Source organism: Saimiri boliviensis, chromosome 18 (assembly GCF_048565385.1).
Source record: "Saimiri boliviensis isolate mSaiBol1 chromosome 18, mSaiBol1.pri, whole genome shotgun sequence".
Classification (NCBI taxonomy): Eukaryota; Metazoa; Chordata; class Mammalia; order Primates; family Cebidae; genus Saimiri; species Saimiri boliviensis.
The window spans coordinates 13,055,728-13,077,334 of NC_133466.1; the positions used below are offsets into that span (position 1 = coordinate 13,055,728).

The window sequence follows — 21,607 nt, forward strand, 5'->3', positions numbered from 1 at the left end:
GAAAGATCCTTTGTCTCAGTGCTAATTATTCTTTGCAGCACCGAGCATTTATTTCCAACAACCAGTATGGATAATCAGTCAGAATTAAGTCTGTCTTCACTAATGAGTGTTGCCTTTTACAGGTGGCTTTCTGAGTATATCCCCCCTGTCAATACTGCTGCATTAGCTCAAATCTGCTGAGGGGGACACCCTCTCTCTGACCTGCCTACAATATTGATATCTCCACAGGCACAATAATCTTGGCAGGACAGAGGGCTCAGTGTCAACACAACGTGCTTTTTCTATTAGAAACTCTGAAAGCCCAACAGTCCACAAAAGGTCACATCCTCAGATGTTCAAAACACATCTGCTTACAGAATATGAAGCACTATTCTCTTAGACTAGAGGACCAATTCTCTGATGGATAATTGCAGTGATCACCAAGTTACTTATCTAATGAGCTGGTTCATGATTGATTTGGAAACATATCCAAGTATCGATGAAGTCACATTAAAAAATGTATCAGCCTGTTTTTACTTATTTTTATTTTCGTTTTATTTCAGAGCATTTAATGCGGTTCCCAAGTCAATAACATCTTCCAAAAACACACTGTACTTTTTTCCACGTCAAAGCGGTTTTTCACACATTGCATCATGTGCTGTTAATAACAGCCCCAAGGACAGGATTGGGTTGGCTTTGCTGTCTCCATATTAATAACGGGAACTTAGACGTGGAGGCCCTAAGCTGTGCAGCAAGGGGTTTTACAGACGTTACTTCGTTTAGTCTTCTCCTCCCACCCTCCAGGGCACAAAGAGCCCATCAGGCCGGGTTCGGTGGCTCACCTGTAATCCCAGCACTTTAGGAGGCTGAAGCGGGCAGATCACCCGAGGTCAGGAGTTCGAGACCACCCTGGTCAACATGATGAAACCCCGTCTCTACTAGAAATAAAAAATTAGCCGGGCGTGGTGGCACGTGCCTGTAGTCCCAGCGGCTAGGGAGGCTGAAGCAGAGAATCGCTTGAACCCGGGAGGCGGTAGTTGCAGTGAGCCGAGATCGCGCCACTGAACTCCAGCCTGGCACAAGCAAGACTCCGTCCCCGCGCCCCCATCAAAAGCCAATCAGTTTGAGGAAGTCTGGGGTGGAGGCAGTCTGGAGTGACATCCTACCAGACCGGTCGACCTGGTTTGGGCCGTGACAAAACCTGGGGTCGAAGTCAGGGGCACTCGCACAGGGGGACCTGTCTGACACCTAGCCCAGGCGAATCCACCTTCCCGGCAGTCATCGGAGCCTCAAATTGGCAAAGTATCAAATCCTGTTGTGTGTGAAGCAAGCTCTTCGAGTGACACCGTCAGGGCGACCTCGGGTCAAGAACTACTCATTGTGCTGCCCGGACGCGCCGGGGCCCGGGTCGTCGCGGTCCCCGGGCCAGGAGTGAAAGATCGGGAGTTCTTCCAGCCAAGAGCCCCGAAGAGCGCCGCCGAGATCAGCAGCGCGCCCCAGTGGACCCCAAACCCCGCAGCCGGGCGGGGTGTCCGCTCCCGGAGCCAACCTGGACTACCAACGCACCAGCAGACCCACGACTGCGGCTCCCCGCCGGCCCGCCCCTTCCACAGGCCACGCCCCTTCCGCCGGTCCCTGCGCCACGCGGACCCACCCCTTCCGCCACTTTTCCACCCCGAGCCCCGCCTCTTCCGCCAGCCCCGCCCCTTCCTGCCCACGTGTGGGCCTGAAGCGCGTGTCTGCTGTCTGTGCCCGTGCTCCTGCCGGGTCCCCCAGGTGTGTCGTTTCGGTCTCGCTCCCGTCCTCTCTGCCATGGGGGTCCCCAAGAGGAAGGTCCGGGGCGACCAGGACGGCGCTGCTTCCTCCGCGGGTGCAGCCAAGCGGGCCCGCAAAGAAGAGCTCACGGGCGCGCGGTTCAAGGCTCACTTGAAGGACCCACAGGGCCCCGGGCCTGGTGAGTGCGGGGCGGCGGGTGCAGGGCTGGCAGCACGGGCTGGCGAGGCGGCCTCCATGTGCCAGGCACAGCCTCTCCTTTCTGCAGCTTTCGGGCCACCTAGGGTCAGTGCCAAGCCTCGGGCTTTGCAGAAAACTGGGGTCCAGGACGGCTCTGTACTTCCTTACCCTGGGCTGTCAGCGACGGCTAGAGGGCCCCGACTTGCGTGGTTGGGACCGTTTCATGTTACAACACATGTCCCTTGCCCAGGCAGCATCCCTTAGCGAGCTCTAAAACCTCTTTATTGCAGTTGTCAGGAAAGTAAATGAAGTGTCCTTCTCTGTTGAGTCCTTACTGAGTCAGCTCAGGACAGTTCATGAGACAGTTTACTACTTCCTGGGCTGTCGGCACCGTTTTAAATAGCGTCCACCCCCCACCACTCACACTGACTTGTTAACTTGTAACAAGCTGCTAGAAGCCCCCACAACTACTTGTCAGTTGAGCAGGAATGGTCCAGTGACGGAGGTGGAGCCGCCTCTATAATTTAATTGCACTTTTTGTAAAGTGTGACCACCCTTCACGACTACTTGTAATCGTTTGGGAAGTAACATCGTTTGGGAAAAACGCGGTTGAACGTGATGCCATGTGGATGCATCACTCTAAAATAAAAGAGTGGCAGCGTTTCTCCCAGGTTAAATACATTATTAAATTAACCGCCACTGTATCTTCGACTTCTAATTTTTGTATCTCAAATTTTTTTTTAAAACCAACAGGGTCTTGTTCTATTGCCCAGGCTGAAGTGCAGTGGCATGATTATAGCTCACTGCAGCCTTGAACTTCTGGGCTTAAGCTGTCCTCTCACCTTAGCCTCCCAAGTAGCTGAGACTGCAGGTGCACACCACCATGCCCAGCTATGTTTTTTTTTTACTTTTTTTGTAGAGATGGAATCTCACTATGTTGTCCAGGCTGGCCTTGAACTCCCAATCTCAAGCAATCCTCCCACCTTGTCTTCTCAAAGGGCTGGCGTATAGGCATGAGCCACCACACCTGGCCTGTTTTTAAACTTTTGATACCTGTACTTACTAGTCACAGCTAGGAAGATGATACTTTAGCACAGAATTATATATTTCAGTATTCATTAAGTATTAGTAGAGGCAGTTATTTGCTAGGGTAGAAATAAAGTGATGAATAAAAATCTCAGAAAGCCCCTGCCGTCGTGGGGCTTACAAAGAGTCAAGTGGGGAAGGCCGATATCAGTCAGTAGAATTGCATACATATAGTTTCAAAAACAAGCTTTCCAAAGGAGAGGTACCTGGTACCTGAGAGTGTTTAACAGGCCTGGAATGTGGTCTCACCCTCTGCCCGCCCCATACTTATTTTTACTATTACTAATAATAGGTTCAGCATTACTTCTTCAGAGGAAACCTTCCCAGCCCTCTAATCTAGATCGTGTTGCCTAGTTACAGCCCTCATGACACTCTTGATGTTTGCTTCATAGCACTTACTACAGGTGCTTTGTGTATTGATTTAAGTGATTGCGGTAGGTGCTTAGTCAATATTCGTGAAGTGAACTTTGGTATCTATTATTAGATTGTAAGCACCATGTTGGTTGAGGCCATTTCTGATTTGTTCACCGGCATGTCTCAGGCACCCCCTGTGATGCCTGGAGCACCTGGTAGGTGCCCAGTAAATGGTGTATGAAAAGATGAACCCATAAAGGGATGACAAATGTAACATGCCAGCGGTTTCTACCCTGTAATACCCTGGAATGCCAAGAGTTACATGCTAGAGTTTGGCTAATAATTCCTTAAAAAAGAGTAAGTAGTAGCACGGTTTTTTCTGCATAAACAGCCCTTGCTATCACTTGCATTCTGTGTTTTCGTCTTTTTTTTTTTTTTTTTTTTTTTTTTTTTTTTTTTTTGAGGCGGAGTCTTGCTCTATTGCCCAGGCTGGAGTGCAGTAGGGGGATCTCAGCCCACTGCAACCTCCACCGCCCAGGTTCAAGCAGTTCTCCTGCCTCAGCCCCGAGAGTAGCTGGGATTACAGGTGAATGCCACCAAGCCAGCTAATTTTTATGTTATTAGTAGAGATGACCAACCATGTTGGTCAGGCTGGTCTCGAACTCCACTCCTGACCTCATGATCCACCTGCCTCGGCCTCCTGAAGTGCTGTGATTACAGGCATGAGCCACCGCCTCCAGCCTACATTCTGTGTTTTCTTGAGGGACAGAGTAGGCATTATGCGTGACTCCAGGGTGCCTGTGCTGATTGAGCTCCTGTGACCACAGCGACCTTGACCAGAACACCCATGGCTCTTGTTCATAATCACTTCCAGACCACGCTGCAGACAGCAGCGATGGAGTCTGGCCCCAGCGCTCAGAGCGTCTGGCACAGCAGGTGCCCTCGCTCAGTGACTGTTAAAGGAATGACGGTGGTTGCTTCGGAAAATGTTGCAGCATAAAATGGATCTGAAAACACATTGTGAGGCTGGCAGAGGCCGAATGTGACCGGATTTTCGCTGCTGCTGCTGAGGACATCTGGGGGGCTTCTTATGTTTTGAGGGTTTTCCTTGCCATCAGTGTGATGCCGGGTACTTTATGTGTAAATTAGCCTTTTTATGCTTCATACATACCCTGTCAGGTACATTCTGTTCTTGTTCCGTTTATACAGGTGAGTTACCCAAAGCTCAGCGTTCAGTGCCTTATTCAGTACCCTGCAGCGAGTAAGTGGCCGAGCAGGGATGCATGCCAGGAGTCTGGCCCCAGTTTATGTTCTCACGTGGTATGTCTTTGGCATAAGGTCCTGCTCACGTGTCTCTAGGCAGATGTTGCTTAGCAGCATCAGGACTTGAATCTGAGACACCCAGAATTGCTGTCCAAGAGGAGGGATGTGTTAGTCTGCTCTGCTCAGCTAGTGGCGCTCACCTGCAGTGCCGAGCCTTGTTCTGAGCCTCATGCTTCAAGGGAACATAGAGAGTGATCTGAACACAAAAGGATCTCGAAAGTGTAATTTCTGGAGAGAGGTTGAGGAAGTGTTTGGTCTTCAGAGGTGCCGACTAGGGTGATGGCAAAGAGGGATTAGATCCATTGCTTGTGGCCCCAAGGCAGAGGAGAAAGGACCCCTGGGGATGCCCGGGCACTCCCTAAAGCAGGCCACCCTATTCTCATGTTTCTCTGAAGACTATAATGTATTTCTTAAAGGTCGTGGCCTTTTACGTTTTACTGTATTGACAATTACTAAGTGTGTTTTAACAGAAATATTTAGTCCTTCCTCTGTTTTTTTTTTCTAGTAAGGTAAAGTCCTCATTCCCCCAGAAGAGGTGAAGGCCCCAATAAGACGTGTCACCTTTAGCTTATGCTTTCATGTGGCTTCCAGCCTACTGCCATGCCCTGCCTTCCTAGTTCTGAGAAGTGTGGCCGAAGAGTAGAGCCAGGGAGAGCAGTTTTGTAAAACAGGTTCTGCTGGAGGATTCTGTGGGCAGCAGGCACACAGGTGGCTCTCAGTTGGTAGGGTGGGGTCGTGGTAGGGGTTCAGATTCAGAGATAAGTAGTTGCGTAGGGGAGGTTGTATAAGGGTAGTAGAATCCTCAGGCTATGGAGAGATTTTTGAGCGGGGAACTTCTGGGGTGGCCTTATGGGGAAATACTTGAGTGGAGTTCCCCACTTTGGGTTTTGGAGAACCCTGATGTCAGCTGACGTGCTTGGCATCTGACCGTGGACCAGGCGCAGCACGGACACTCTGTGTGCCACTGCACTCACAGCAGCAGGTGTCAGCTCCATGGCATGGGCAGAAATTGTCCAGCTTGCCAAGGGAGAACATGGGCTCTGGAGCCAGACTGCCTGGATTGGAGTCCTGGCTCTGCCTCTTAGAAGCTGTGTACCTTTGGACAAGGACCTGAGTCTCCTCATCTGTGAAATACTAGTACCTAAGGAAAAACATACTAGTACCTAGGGTGGAGGGTTGCAGTGAGAATGAACTGATGCCATGTAGGTAAAGCTCTTAGTAATGTTTCATTACCATGCTCTGTGTGGTTTTTCTTGTTATACCCATTCTATAGTTGAGGGGAAAAGCTAGAAGGGGATCCAGGCGAGTCGTTGCCAGAGTGAGTTCTTAACCCAGGAGTCACATTGGCTCTCAGTTGGTCTCATTCCTGTATTGCCTTCACGGTGTCTTAAGAGTGTTCGTAATGTCTGTATGGATTAATCTACTAGGGCGGCCATAACAAAGTACTGTGCACTGGGTGGCTTAAACAGGAGAAATTTGTTTTCTCACAGTTCTGAAGGCCACGTCCATGTCCATGATCAAGGTGTTAGCCTGGTCACATCCTGGTAAGGGCACGTCCTGGCTTGCAGGCAACTGCCCTCTTGCTGTGTCCCCACATGGCCTTTCCTCTGTCCACACGCAGAGAGGGAGCTCTTTGGTATCTCCTCCTTCTCTTATAAGAAAACCAGTCCTATTAGACTAGGACCTCACCCTCATGAGCGCATTTAACCTCAATTATCTCCTTAAAGGCTTTATCCCCAAATACTGTCTTGTTAGGGCTTAGGGTTTCTTTCTTTTTCTTTTTTCTCTTTCTTTCTTTCTTTTTTCTTTTTTTTTTTGAATGCAGTGGCACAATCTTGGCTCACTGCAACCTCTGCCTCCTGGGTTCAAGCAGTTCTCCTGCCTCAGCCTCCCAAGTAGCTGGGACTACAGGTCTGTGCCACCACGCCCAGCTAATTTTTGTATTTTTAGTAGAGATGGGGTTCCACCATGTTGGCCAAGCTGGTCTTGAACTCCTGATCTCAGGAGATCTACCCACCTCAGCCTCCCAAAGTGCTTGGATTACAGGCGTGAACCACCATGCCTGGCCAGGCTTAGGGTTTCAACATGAATTTTGGAGAGAGACAGTTAAGTTGGTAGCATTCACAATAGTTTCTTGCAGTGTAGGTGGACTGGGGAAGGCCACAGAACAAGGAAGGCAGGTTGCAGTGGTGGCTGTGATTGTTTCTAAGGAGACTGACCCTGTTGACATTTGAACATGACTTTTATTTCAGGCTTGGAAGCGTTTGTGTCTGCTGCCAAGAAGCTACCGCAAGAAGACGTGTATGATGTTGTGGAAGGGTATATAAAGATTTCTGTTGAGTGTGCCGAAATTTTCCAGCTCCTGAGTGGAGAGAAACGACCTGAAAGTGAAGTATGTTGTTCCTTCCTGGCTTGATGAAGAGAAGAAAAGCTTGTTCTGCCGTTAGGTTTATTGAGGAAAAATGTGATATAAATGTCCATGATCAACTTCTGTAGAAAATGATGCTTTGTCCCTGTGCTGTAGGAATAGGTTCGTTTTTGCCTCCATGACCTTTGAAAGCATTTTAGTGGAAAATTCTCACTTATTACTAACATTTGATGAATGATACCAGAAGGAAGGATCATAAATTCCTAATCAAAATATACTTGGTTTCAGTGTGGTTTATGTAAACGAAATGAAAACAGATAAACACATGGTGTCACAGACTCACAACACATAATGAATTGATGATTGTTTTCTGATTCCAAAGAGACTGAACATGGGCGTCTTTATGTAGCTGTTGATATTTCAGGGTTATTGCTATAAGGGACCTGAATATCTCCAAAGCAATGAGGCCCAGCCATTAAGAGAATTTTCTTCTCTCATTTGGTTTTCTGTAATTGTAAACAAGCCATTCTTTATTTTGCTAGACTGTGGGAGCAGGGCTGCCTGCAGAGCCTGGGTCCTGCAGGTCAGCCTGCCAGGCTGTCACCTTCCCACCTGTGTCACCTTTGACTCAGGATCTGGGCGGGCCTCATCCTGCACGCTGAAGGCTTTAAGCCTGCAAGTAACTATGGCTAAGACAAAAGGAGCATCTATATACAGGAGGAAAAGAAATGAGAGGATTCCTAAGCGTTTCAGTTCTGTCTTTGCAGATGATATTAATATTTCAAGTTTTCGAGGCCATATTATTGCGGACAGCAAGTGATCTGTCACATTTTCATGTTGTGGGAACCAACATCGTGAAAAAGCTGATGAACAACCACATGAAGCTCATCTGTGAGTCCCTGTATGCCTCGGGTTACAGGTAGGCTGGCTGCCTTTGCGCTTTGGGGTTTGGTCTGCATTCAGTCTCTGCGAGTGCGTTTGGTCTTTACCTTTATGCCTAAGAGCTGCGTTGTTTCCGTGGCCATGTCAACCAAGCCTCTGCCCCCCCTTCCTTTGTGGACCAGTCCTGGCTGTCCCTGACGCCTCTCTTATCCCTTGTCCCTCTTGTCCTGCCTGCCACTGTCCTTGCTGCTGTATCTGTTGACTGATCCCCTCTACTGGAATCCAAGGTGCGTACGGCAGGGCCTTACCTGTGTTATAAAATGCCACCTTCCCAGCAGCTAGAACAGGGCCTGGCATGTCGCAGCTGCTGAGAAAACCACAGAATCTGGATAACCGCAGAATGGAAAGACAGCCAAGAGCCTAGATTCAGAGACGCCTTTGTGAAGACGTCGTCCTCTGTGTCCTGCAGTCACGGGAACTGAGGTGGTCTGTTGATCACACGATGGCTTACTCCATAGAGAAATTTCCATCTTCTTCATATTTTGTGTTTTATATTCTTAATCCTACTTAGGTTTAATTTTTAGACTTCTTTTGAATCTTTATGCTTTTTTTTCCCCCTTAAGAAAAGAGCCTGTCTTCTTCCTTTTTCTGGTTTGGGGGTAGCAAATGACACAGCCAGCTTGCAGTGGGCTTTGTGCTGAGGTGGCTCCGTGCATCTGTGTTCCTCACGTGTTCCCTTTCCTCTGGTTCCCTGTGCAGGTTGGCTCGTGCCTGCCTGAGCCTGATGGCTGCCATGGTGACCCAGGGTCCGGAAGCTGCCAGGGATGTCTGCAGCCATTTTGATTTGAATAAAAAGACCTTGTACACCCTGGTGACCAAGAGGGATTCAAAGGTGAGAGGACCTGAGTGTCTGTGCTTCCCATGGCTCTCCTTCCCTTGGAGGACTGTAGTGGTTTTTCCTCCTCTCTCTGGCCCTGATCCCCACACAGATGAAATGGGAGGTGTCTGTGCAGAAGGGTGTGTCTCAGCAGCCACAGGATGTCTGTGAGGACAGGACTCACTCCAGGCTGGTGATGGGCCAGCACCTGGCAGAGCTGAACACTGGGGAATTCTGAGGAAGCCTCTGGGGGCTCAGTGGTGTGGGGCGGTCCTGGCCGGGAGGATGACTTCGCTCGTGGGTATCTCCTCCCCTGAGTAAACAAAATACGCTCCATGTGCCCATGGCCCTGAAGCTTGTAGCGTGTCCCAGTCCTCTGCTCCCATTCTGCCCACCTCGGAGAAAGCCCTTGAAGCTCTCAGCCAGTGACCTCCTCGAAGAAGACCTTTATGGCTTTTTAATAAGTGCCTTTTGCCTCCCAGTTATAATCTCGTGATTGGTAAGGATTGGATTGTGCCCAAGAGAATGGGAGTGTGAATGGTTGGTTTTCAGGAAACCTGTGAAAGGAAAATTCCCTGGTGGCTTTTGAAATTTCACTTGGGCTTAGAAAGTTTCTTGCGGAGCAGGCACAGTTTGAGGATTACTTGAGAGAGGGCCTCCTCCGTCGTGGGGCCGGCTGCAGCTTGTCTGTCAAAGGGCCTCTTCTGCTTGCCATATCAGCTCCCCTGCTGGAGTTCAGTGCTGTGACAGCCCCAGCCAGCGTCTCACCCTCCTCCCGAACATAAAGAATGGGGGACAGGTATCAGCCCATCTGCCTCGGTGGAGAACCGCATTAGAATAATTCACTTCTATAACCATATACTGCTTTGTTCTCTCGGTATCCCTGGGAACTAAGAGTTTCTACATTGCCAGGAACTGGACTAAAGGGTTGATAATAGCAAATAGTTTTTACGGCTCTGTGAGATTGGCCTGGTGTTGAGGGTTTTACTGGAATTACAAATAAGATATTCTCTAAGGAAAAAAATTCCAGGTCTTAATGTCTCTTAGATACTACGCTTTATCAATGTGTCAACAAATTCCATTCAATGAGTAATGGCTCCTGACATTTAAATACATTTCCAATAAAAAGAATGTGTGTGCTATTTGCACACTAGAGCAAATACCACGGTTCTTTGGTCTTACCTGGCAGTAAGCCTGGCAGTAGTTATCCATCAGGTGCCCTCCCCTCTTCACCCCGTCTTTCGATCTCAGCCCTCCCAGCCATCTAAGTAAAATAGACTTCAGGAGCCCAGACAACGTGGGAAAGGCAGACTAGGGCTTCCCGTCCTGAACCCCGGCTGCAAGGCCACCCTTCATCTCAGGGTCTCAGGGCATGTTACTTTACCTCTCCAGGATCTGTAAAATGGGCGTTACGGTCAAGTTGAAAGTTTTTTTACTTTCGTTGTGTAATCTATAATAAGTATCTTGGATACCTTATATGTTATAGGAAATGGAGTTGAGACATTACATTTAATAAGGGAGGGTTAAGAACATTCAAAAATAGAACAGCATGAGGAACCCTGGACCAGCCGTCCAGAGTCCCTATCCCTCCACCTTTTCAGTTTGTTCTGGGGCAGTCAATTATAGCAAATCCCAGACATGAATCATATTTCACTATAAATATTTCAGCATGTACTCTAACAGAAAAAGGCCTTTTAAAGAACAGAAACCACAGTACCATTATCATGCCTGGTACATTAATAATTTCTCACTATCATCTATTACTCAGTTTGGTCTCAGGTTTTTTGTGTCTCAAAAATGTTTTTACACCTTGTGGTTCAGATCAGGATCCAAACAAAGTCTACACGTTGCATTCAGCTGGTATGTTTCTTAAATATCTTTGATCCCTTTTGAGTCTTTGAGGTTTTTTTCCTCCCTCATGCCACCCCCTGCTTTTTTTTTTTTTTTTTTTTTTAATGCCATTTAGTTGTCAAAAGTGCTGACAGGGATTTTTTTTTTTTAATGAATATATGTTAATATTTTGAAGGAAATTATTAAAGCCTCATGAAGAAGGAAGATTATAGATTCATCCAGCCAAAGAAAGCATTGTTAAAATCCTGTGCCAAAGAGCAGTTTTACCAAATATGTTTTGGTCTATTTTAGACAATGTTTTGCAGAACGAGCTCTGAAAAGTTCAGGGCGTTTTCGTCCCGGGATGATAGCCCCGTGAGGTCCCAGGGTGGGAATGAAGAGTCGGCACGTGGCCCACTTGCAGTAGGAGTGGGATGGCTTTGATGGAGTGGGCTGGAGACCAAGGGTAGAGGCCCCGGAGGCCACGGCAATGGCCAGAGCCTAGAGCAGGCAGCCGCTGTGTCCTGGGGATCTGACCCCGTTCATCATGTCAGGGCAGGAAGTTTGGAGTTGTCTGACACATAAAAGATGGAAGCCAGGAGCTGATAACCAAATCCCTTTTCATTTAGAAATTCGTTGCTGGAGGGACCCACAGGAGGTCTAGTTCTGCTATGTACCAGCAGGATAGAAAGCTGTAGAATGGCAGAAAACCTGGACCAGCATTGCCAGGGCCCTGACTCCCAGTACTTTTACTTCAGTGGGCCAAAAATAAACGCACAGGAACTTTCCACTAGCAAGGAAAAGACAGAATTGAATTGAATTTTGCCAGGCAAGTTTTAGTGTTTTACCAGCATTCATTTGGAACGCAAGGTGTGTGGAGATCAAGAAAAGTAACTGCTTGAATTAGGTGGCGTGTTTATTTGAACAGTGAGGCACTGAGGTAGCTTGGGAGCCACTTAAGCTTCCTGAGAACAAGGACAACATCTTGGTTAACTTTGCACCCTCTTGGCCTGAGTTGACAGCATCTTGAACACAATGAGTGTTGTATAAAACTGAATTGGTGGGTTAAGGCGCGGGATCGTTGCCGACACTATGGAAGTGCTGCACACTCTCGGCACCAGTGATCATGGTCTTCAAACTCCTTATTGTGATGAGACACACAGTTCCTCAGAACACGGAGGACAGTTTGAAGCCGACAGTTTCGGAAGAAACCCACATTGGTGTAATAAGGTCTTGCTAAGATGCTATGTGACATGGACGGTGATAGACTCGGTAAACGTACTGAGTGTGAGGCCGTGATCCACATATTAGAGAGCATGGATTGGATAGCCTTCCTTTTCTCCAGGAGAAACACAGACCCAACAAAATGAGATGGAATTCATTCAAGACGTGCACAGAGACCTACTGGTGCCAAGTATGGTCCTTGCACCCTCAGAAAAAGTGAAATGAAAATGGAAAATGCCACAGAATCCTGTGAAGAAGGAAGAGCTCTGTAGTCGAACCTAAGTAGTCTGTGTGTACAGTTATTCTTATCTCAGTTCTGGCACTTAATTAGCTGTGTGACCGCCAGTGAATTTTATTTTTTTGAAACAAAGTCTAGCTCTGTCGCCCAGGCTGGAGTGCAGTGGTGCGATCTCTGCTCACCGTAACCTCTGCCAACCAGGCTCAGGCAATTCTCCTGTCTCAGCCTCCCGAGTTGCTGAGATTACGGGTGCCCACCACCACACCCAGCTAATTTTTCTACTTTTAGTAGATACAGGTTTTAGCGTGTTGGCCACGCTGTTTTGAAAACTCAAACTCAAGTGATCTGCCCTCGGGCCCACCCCAAGTGTTGGGATTACAGATGCGAGCCACTGTGCTTGGCTATAGTGTTGAATCCTCAGTTCTCTCATCTGTACAACAGTGAGGTGTGGCATTTCCCCTCAGGCTGTGCTGAGGAGTAAATGCGCTCACGGAGACACAGCGTTTGGTCTAGTGCTGGCACGTAGCAAGTGCTCGGTAAACATTGTGGTCCTCCTCTCTCATCATCACCACTGCTACTGCTACCACCTCTCCTGCTACTACCAAGTGGAACAGAGCCATCGGGAAGGCAGAGGTTACTCCTTAATTTTCCAAGGTATTTGGGACAATGATTTGTTGTGATACTAACTTACTTCTTGGCAGTGAATGAAGGTACCTGTGGAGTAACTGAAGTAGAGAACAGTGCTGGGTGTAAGCAATGGAGGATCTAGGTCCACCTGCTAGTTCTGGAACAGCTGAGGGGAGACTGGTATGACCACGTGCCCTAGATGTGAAACAAGGAGTGATGTGACCCAGCTTTGATTTCATGATACTAGGAGAGGAAACGGATCAGTGACTTCCCTAGAGACACTGGCTGCTGTCACAGCTTTGGGGCCCTCCCTGGGTGTGCCCACTGCCCTGAGTGTGACTGATGCCTGCTGGCTACAACCCTGGGAAGGCCTAACAGGGTTGATGATGTGACAGCGTCTGTGCTTTGGTTTGTGGTATGAGCTAATAAGTTATTTCTAATATTCAGTAAAAACCAGACATCACCACAGTTGATGTCTCACCAAGAGCAGTACCAGTCATTTCATCATCTCTGGATTTTCACAAACGTAGGTGATTTTCATCAGCAGGTGGAAGAAGAAGGATCTAGGCAGGCTGAGAGTGTTGCTCTCCACCAGAGTGGCCAGGAAACTAAAATTTATGTGTTTTAGTCAGAGAAGGGAACACAGCTATTTTTTACCCATACTTTTGTGTTGAGAATAGGGCTTAAAAGAGAAGGAAGAGTAGAGAAGATTACCGGGGAAAGAGAATGGAAAAAACTATTTGCTTTCCATAAAGAATGAGCATTGGTTGCAGACATGCGTCCCCTGGTGACTGGGGACAAGGCCGGGGGGCCGATGATGTTGAGACGGGAGGGGCGTGCGTGGCCACTGTTGCTGATTCCTTTGCCTCTGTGGAATATGCATGTGACATGGAGGTCTCCTTCCTTCTCCAGGGGGTGCACGACGTTCGGCAGGCCTATGTTCAGTTTGCTCTCTCCTTTCTGATTGCGGGTGATGACAGCACTATAGTGCAAGTGTTGGAAGTGAAAGGTAGGTGTACTCCTTTGTCCCTTAGGAAAACCCATTTGTTTTGAAAAACCTGCTGCAAACCATTTCTTCCAAGCTGGAGAAATGTCTGCAGCCTTTGCAGCTGCTCTGTACACCGGATTGAAGCGTGCAGGGCAGGAAGGCGGGTGAGAGGGTGCAAAGCTTTGGTCAGTACCATTTTGATATCACTGGTCAGTGAACAGAGGCGTTCCTGTTACGCCGTCAGGAATGCTGAGCAACGCTGTAACAGAAGATAAATTCAGGCCTCAGAGAGGCATCGAGCAAACAGAGGAGGCTTTATGGCTCTGGGTCAGACTCAGACTCAGCCCTGGCTACCTGGCTTTCCTTGGGAACTGTTGTTCTAAAAATTAAAGTTAGTTTCTTTGGTGGCTTAGCCCCGTGTTATGAGAATATCAGTAACAGGGCTTCAGAGAATTCCCACTTGACCACCTTCTGGTGGCTGTTACCCTAGACTGAGGCTTGGGATCATTTAGTCTGTTAGGACTCCTTGCATTTTACCAAGAGATTCAGTAAGATGATAAATGGCAGCACTTAGCTCAGCACATGGCAGTTGCTCAGTGAGATTCCCTGGAATCCTGACCTGTCTAGAGTTGAGGAGCTGTCCTATGTCCTGGCCGGAACTCTTGAAGTTATTGAGGAGGAGTAGCAGGGTGTGGTACCCAGGATGGTTGGGTCTCCAGCCTTTCTCCTCCCTCCCAGGGTGGGAGATCTGAACTGCCCCAGGAACATGACTCCAGCACCATTTAGGGGAAGAGTGCGGTGGTCACCCGGTGTGTGGTCAGCCTGGTCTGTGCAGGCGCTCCATCACTGCGGTGGCAGAAGTGGTCTCTGCATGATGCCGCAGAAAGATGTTTTTTTTTTTTTCCTACTTGTTACCAGGAACTAGGTTCGGAATGTCTTGCTGCTGCCAGGGCCAGTTGTTTCTTTAGAATCCCCCTGGGTCATTTCAGCTGTCTGGCCTTTTATTCAAGGACGGGTGGGACCATTTACACTGTTGAAGGGGGCTGGGATGTACTGCAGCTGGATGTTTCTGCTGGGAAGTTTGGCTGTCCACATCAAACGTTTAAGATGCTCATGCATGGGTTTGGATTTATGATGGGCCTGTCCCCCTGGGCCTCTCATAGTACCCCATGCCAGAGCAAACTGTAGCCCCGAACCATTGCCTGGCCTGTGTGCCCGTAGGCTGCTGGCACTGACGGGGGTTGCACATGGATAAGAAAGAAATGATGAAAAACTGTTAAGATCCTTGATCCAGCAGTTCCATGTCTAGTCAATTATCCTGGTGAAATAATTAAAGATGTGAGTAGAGGTTTTGTTAGGGAATATTCTTTTTATTAGTTAGAAATGGGACTTCCAACTATCCACCAGTAACGGATAAGCTGAGCAAATCGGAAACATCATAAGATGGAACACAGTGATTAAAAATATTATAGAGGCTGGCCATGGTGGCTCACGCCTGTAATCCCAGCACCTTAGGAGGTGGAGGCGGGAGGGTTGCTTGAGCAAAGGAAGTCTTGAGACCATCCTGGGCAACATAGTGGGATTGTGTTTCTACAGAAAAAAAAAAAAAATACAAAAGTTAGCTGGGCATGTTGGTGTGTGTTGTCTTAGCTACTTGGGTGGCCCAGGTGGGAGAACTACTTGAGCCTGGAGTGTCAAGGCTGTAGTAAGTCAAGATTGTGCTGCTGCGTTCTAGCCTGGAGGACAGGGAGGCCTGGTCTCAAAAAGGAAAAACCAGGCCAAACTTAATGATTTCAGAGTTTTTAGTCATATATGATCAGTGTAAACTGAATTATAAAACTGTAAAGTACGATCTCATTTTACTCAAATATCATGACATGAATACATCAGAAGGTTAGTAGTTAACTCAGGTGATGTTAACAGTGTTAACTTTTCGGTAGTGAGGCTTTGACTTATTCTTTTGGTTTGTCTGGTATTTTCTGATTTTTCCTTTTTCACGAATAATGAATTTGCTTTTGTAGAGATTCGGTGTGCACAGTAAGTGTGTGCGGAGTAAGGAAAATTGTAATTGCTTTGCTGCTTCTGCCCAGTGTCACCACTGCATTAGTAATGATACAGTGTCAAGCCCTGGTGGCTGTTTCCCTGCGGGTTGAAAAGTAGGAAGAGAAAACAAAAAGTAAATACATAAAGTACCCAAAATTCTAATGCCAGCCTGTAAAATGATGATCATCTCTTTAAACATATCTTAGCAAGTCTAAGCAAGAGAGAAATTTTATTAGTCTGTTATACTATACATTCTCTTTCAAATAGTATTTAATTGTTTGTTTGTTTGTTTGTTTTTTGAGATGGGATTTCGCTCTTGTTGCCCAGGCTGGAGTGCAATGGCACAATCTTGGCTCACCGCAACCTCCACCTCCTGGGTTCAAGCAATTCTCCTGCCTCAACCTCCCAAGTAGCTGGGATTACAGGGATGTGCCACCGTGCCCAGCTAATTTTGTATTTTTAGTAGAGATGGGGTTTCTCCGTGTTGGTCAGGCTGGTCCTGAACTCCTGAACTCAGGTGATCTGCCTGCCTTGGCCTCCCAAAGTGCTGGGATTACAGGCGTGGACGATTACCCCAGCTTTTAGTTAATTTTAACGTGAGAAAAAAGTAAAATCGAGCTGAAGACCTACTGAACTTCTTTAAAAGTTCTGTCATTGGTTCACCTTTAGGTGCTTTTGATTTCTTCTTTCTTCCTTGTTGTTCGTTTGTTTGTTTGGAGACAGGGTTTTGCTCTGTGCCTGGCTGGGGTGCAGTGGTGCCAATCATGACTTACTGCACCCTCAAACTCCTGGGTACTAGTGATCTTGCCACGTCAGCCTCCTAGGTAGCTAAGACTGCTGTAAGATAACAAGTGTGCACCACCATACACAGCTGATTTTTAAACTTTTTATAGAGATGGGGTCTTACTACACTGCCAAGGCTGGTCTTGAACTCCTGGCCTCAAGGAATCCTTCCACCTTGGGCTCCCAAAGTGCTGGGCTTACAGGCGTGAGGCACTGTGCCTGGTTTCTTGATTTCTTTTTTTTTTTTTTTTTTTTTTTTTGAGACGGAGTTTCGCTCTTGTTACCCAGGCTGGAGTGCAATGGCTCGATCTCGGCTCACCACAACCTCCGCCTCCTGGGTTCAGGCAATTCTCCTGCCTCAGCCTCCTGACTAGCTGGGATTACAGGCATGCGCCACCACGCCCAGCTAGTTTTTTTGTATTTTTAGTAGAGACGGGGTTTCACCATGTTGACCAGGATGGTCTCGATCTCTTGACCTCGTGATCCACCCGCCTCGGCCTCCCAAAGTGCTGGGATTACAGGCTTGAGCCACCGTGCCCGGGCCGGTTTCTTGATTTCTTATGTCACGGAAGTGGTTATTCCTACTGAGAACTTGTATAGTTTAAAAAAAAAAAAAAACTGAAAAGGTGGATAGCATTGTTTGCTGTACCAGTTAAACAGTAATATTCTCTCATTCTCATTTTCAAAATATGTTTGAATTTAATGCTTTGAAACTTTTACTTTCAGAATTTATTCCTTGCATTTTTAGCTCAGGGATAAAGGAAGATAGGATCTCTACTGTCAATATTTTGTTATCCACACTGAAAACAAAGGTATGTGCTTGGTGATCACTGTTTCTCTTGTCTGTTGGCTCTTGGGAGGGAGCTACTGTCTGGCGTTTTACAGGACTGTAGAACTACAGCATCTTATGTCATGTAGATTGTCATATTAGCTGAGCGGAAAACTCTTTCTGAAGCAGAACCTTGTTCTTGTTGATGAGCGTATGCCGGGACTAGCAGGTTAGAAAATAGCCGAAGCAGCCAGCGATGTCCAGATGTGGCTGCTGCTTATTTACAGCAGCAGAAGAGTTGCTGGTCAGCATTTCCCAGCAACCCCAAGTAATAATTGTGAACTATAAACTTATGAATAATACTTCATTCATACATCTAGCAAAATGTTCTGTGTCGTGTTCCATAGTCTGCCTTTTGCAAGCATCTGAGCAATATTATAAAACTTGCTAAAAGGAAACACCTTAGATCATCTGTAAGAAACACTGGGGGCAATTTTGCCTTCTACGGGACATTTGGCAATCTCTGAAGACATTTTGTCACAACTGGGAAGGTACAGCTGGTGCCTAGTGGATAGACATCAGGGATGCTGGCAGATGTCCTAACGCCCAGGATGGCCCCATAACAATTGTCTGGCCCCAAATGTCAATAGAGCTGAGATTGAGAAACCCTAATTTAAAGTAATGCAAATAATGACAGATTTTTTTTTTTTTTTTTTTTTGCCTACTAAAATAGCATTAACTTTTAAAAACAATGGTGTTTAGTGCTAGCAGGGATGTTTTGAGTCAGATACTTTGTTGAGGAGGAAGCGTTGTATCCCCTGTGGAAGGTAACCATTCTGACAGGATGTGTCAAAGGTCTTAAATATATTCATGGACCCTGACGAGGGTTGCATCAGAACCACTAGGGGAATGTATTTGAAATATATATACCTACGCCACAGCCCTGGGGATTCTGGCGGTAGGTTTGGGTGGAGCTGAGGATTTTTGCCACAATTCCACTTGGAGGAACCAGTGTCAAGTCCAAAGTCAGATGCAGTGAAGTCTCTCTTCAAGGATGCTGGTCACAGCTTTATGGAGAATAGCCAGAATTTAGAAACAACTAATTGTAAACAGCAGGGGAATGAAATCGTTAAATAAGTTGTGGTCTACTTATAGGATAGAATGGTATTTAGTTCCCCAAAATGTTCTGAAGAGATTTTTAATGATATGGAAAAGGCTTATGCTTCATAAGTAACCATACATGAATAAAAGGCAAAATATAACTAATACATACACACATACCACAGACACACGCATATTGTGTGGGTGTGGGTGGTGACTGAAAGGAAATATATCAAAATAGTAACTAGGTATCCTAGCATGTTTGGGAATATTGGTGAATTTCCCTTGATGTTTTTCTTTTTTTTAAACCAAATTTTCTGTTACTAGCATGCATTATTTTTATAATGATGAGAAACCAGTAAGCACCATTTAAAAAATAATTGAATTCCATGAACTTCGTTTTCTTTATTGTTGTTTTCAGGTAGTTCACAATAAAAATATCACAAAAACCCAGAAGGTACGTTTCTTTACGGGGCAGTTACTGATCCACATAGCATCGCTGTACAACTGGAACGGGATTACCGATGTGAACCCAGAAGATGTCAAGGTGCAGTCAGTTTTGGGTGTTCGTTGACTTCATTGTCGGAATTTGATCCTCAGGGTTGGTGGGGGGGGATTCTCAACACTGCAGCAGACGTGAAGTCCCCTCATTTGATCTGTTTCTTTTGCCTGTCGTTATATGGCTGTATTAATAAGATTTTTTTTCCCCTGATTTCTTAACAGTCTCGCTAGTAAACTGTACCCTTTTTTTAGAGCACTGTGATTTCCTTTGTCTGAGCCGTATCTTCGTTTTCCCTGCCGCGCTTTCCCGTTAGACCTGCAGGGTCACCCCGGCCCTCTGTTCTCCTCTCACTTCACCTCTGACTTCCCGTCCTTCCATTCTTTGGTGTCCACTGGGAGTTTCGAGGCTCGTTGTGTTTTTGTTTTTGTTCTAACTTCAGGGTCCTGACTGTCTCGGAGCCTCACCTGCTGACATATGTAATTGATTTTGTGCTAGTTAACTCATGTGCTAAATTAAAACAGCTGCTCTCACATTGACCCGCTGCCAGTGTATATTTTAATTTCCCTCAGGGTGTTACTCAACATGGACTTGGCCAGGGTAATAAGGGCACAGACTTCCTGTTAACATTACAATAACTCACCTCTCAGGAGCCTACTATTTTACTTCCTTTTATCTTGGAGACTTGCCCAGGCCCTCTTGTATCGAACATGTTTTTGTATACTCCAGTACCAGCAAGCCTCAGAGGCTGGATCAAAGCACTCCCTAATGTGGAATTTTATTCAAATGGACAAGAGACATTAGATCACTTTAACGCTTTTACAAATACAGGTTTAAACACACCCCTCTTCAGAGTCTTCTTTTATCTTGATCCTGTATCTTTTGTTGTTGCTGTTGTGTTTATGTATTGTTTGGGATGATACCAAGTGTTTGAAATGTTGTCTGTTTCCGTTTGTTGTTTGGAATGATACCAGGTGTTTAAAATGTTTTCTAAGTTGTCGTCAGGCAGTTGATATTGTCCTTGTTTTTATTCCGTATCTCCTACTAAAGTGTATGAGCTTGGAATATTCATTGAATTTTAAAAAATCTTCCTAGGTTTCCGCGGAAGAAGCAGGGAAAACCATGGTGCGGGAGCTCGTTCATAACTTCCTGATGGATCTTTGCTGTTCACTCAAGCATGGAATTAATTTTTATGATGCATCTTTGGGTACCTTTGGCAGGTAAAGTGTAACACTCTTGTGGACCCCAGAATGTGTGTGTTCCTCAGAAGTCATCACATACATGAGTGTCTAGTGGAATGGTAGTAGGTTAGGGCTAGAATTGTGGGCGTTATCTAACTCATTTCAGGATTGAACAGCTGTAGACTGGGGGAACTTCTATTTGTTGCATGTCCTTGGGGCAGAGTTCTGAGAGTAGCTGTCTGTTAACACTCAGGTAGATCATGGGCCATTTCTCCCAGAGAAATACTGCAGGTGTTTACCTAAAGGCAGTGTTTGTCGACTGGAGCTCAGAAGAGGCATCTGCCTTCCCGGAGAGGGCTGGGCCTGATGTGGGCCTCACAGCTGTCCTGAGGCAGGTACCTTTGTTAGGCCAGCTTTACAGAGGAGGAAAGGGTTCCAGAGAGGTCAGGACACTTAACCTGGTTAAATGGCAGAGCTGGCATTGGAATCCAGGAAGTCCAGCTCCAAACTGATACTAAACGGTCCTGCCTCTCCTCAACAGGCTGCCCATGAGTCAGGATTTCTAAATTGTTTTTTATGTTTTGTTTCATATTTCCCAATTGTGATAACATTTCATCAGTAAGGAAACATAAAGTTCAAATCAACCCGTTTTGATTATATTCTTTGAGACTGTCTTTTTGTAGTCATACAATTGAGGTCCATGTAATTTTTTTTAATAACAAAAATGCTTACTAGTGCTCATCCATCTGCTGTTTTCCCATTTGATAATAAAAATATTGGCTCTGTTTTCTGGTCATTGTAAATGATTTATTTTTTACTCCTTGCTCTTCTATCTTAGCATTATATCACAAGGATTCAGGCAGTCTAATTTACTTCTAATTTCAGCCAGTCAGGAAGTCAGGTGATTCCTTCAGAATGCAATCATATGGTGGGAATTTTTCTGTCTGCTTCTGCCTTTGGACGTGTCTTGATTCTGAGGTTACTGTGATTTCACTTGCCACCTCATTTCTTTTCTTCTTTCATCAGTAAGAATGAGCTCATTTTCCTCCTAAAACGTTAACAGCAGACTTCTATAGTTGAATAGAATATTACACTCATGCTTAACACATTCACTGTTCCCTGCTTTTAAAGCATTTTCCCTCTATAACTAGGCCCATGAAGTAGATGATCATTTAATGAGCATATTGAATCAACTCATGGGTATGAGTCTGTTTGCAGTAAGCTGTGATTTATGTGGATTTTGAAGCCATGGGCAAAAGACAAGTGTTTATTAATAAGGGAAAGGAAGGAGATTTGTTTGTGGATGGTAATGGAGAGCTTTGAGAGCACACTGAATTGCATCATTTCCTATTACCCAGTAGACATGTGGCTCACTCCTTATCTTATTCTGCTTCCTGTGCAGATGTCACCACTTCAGGGAGACCTTCCCCGGCAGCCCTTTCGGAAATAGCCCCTCCACTGTCCCTGTGCTTTTGCCTGGCTCAGGCTTCTGACTGTTCATT

The 21,607-nt window shown here is 46.3% G+C and overlaps 1 protein-coding gene and 1 non-coding gene across 2 annotated transcripts in view; both read left to right on the forward strand.

Moving 5' to 3' along the window:
• Nucleotides 1–1,683: 1,683 nt before the first annotated feature.
• The window catches only part of URB1 (URB1 ribosome biogenesis homolog), a 76,584-nt gene continuing 56,660 nt past the window's right edge, over nucleotides 1,684–21,607 (forward strand). The window contains exons 1-8 of the mRNA XM_010338325.3: nucleotides 1,684–1,933; nucleotides 6,948–7,087; nucleotides 7,831–7,982; nucleotides 8,705–8,837; nucleotides 13,654–13,750; nucleotides 17,282–17,367; nucleotides 18,847–18,972; nucleotides 20,020–20,144. Coding sequence (XP_010336627.3) covers nucleotides 1,792–1,933; nucleotides 6,948–7,087; nucleotides 7,831–7,982; nucleotides 8,705–8,837; nucleotides 13,654–13,750; nucleotides 17,282–17,367; nucleotides 18,847–18,972; nucleotides 20,020–20,144 — 1,001 coding nt within the window. The 5' untranslated portion in view covers nucleotides 1,684–1,791. The remainder of the gene's footprint in view (nucleotides 1,934–6,947; nucleotides 7,088–7,830; nucleotides 7,983–8,704; nucleotides 8,838–13,653; nucleotides 13,751–17,281; nucleotides 17,368–18,846; nucleotides 18,973–20,019; nucleotides 20,145–21,607) is intronic.
• LOC120368515 (small nucleolar RNA SNORA42/SNORA80 family) lies at nucleotides 14,845–14,980 on the forward strand. The gene has a single exon (XR_005582620.1). It is a non-coding gene; the product is annotated as a small nucleolar RNA SNORA42/SNORA80 family (small nucleolar RNA).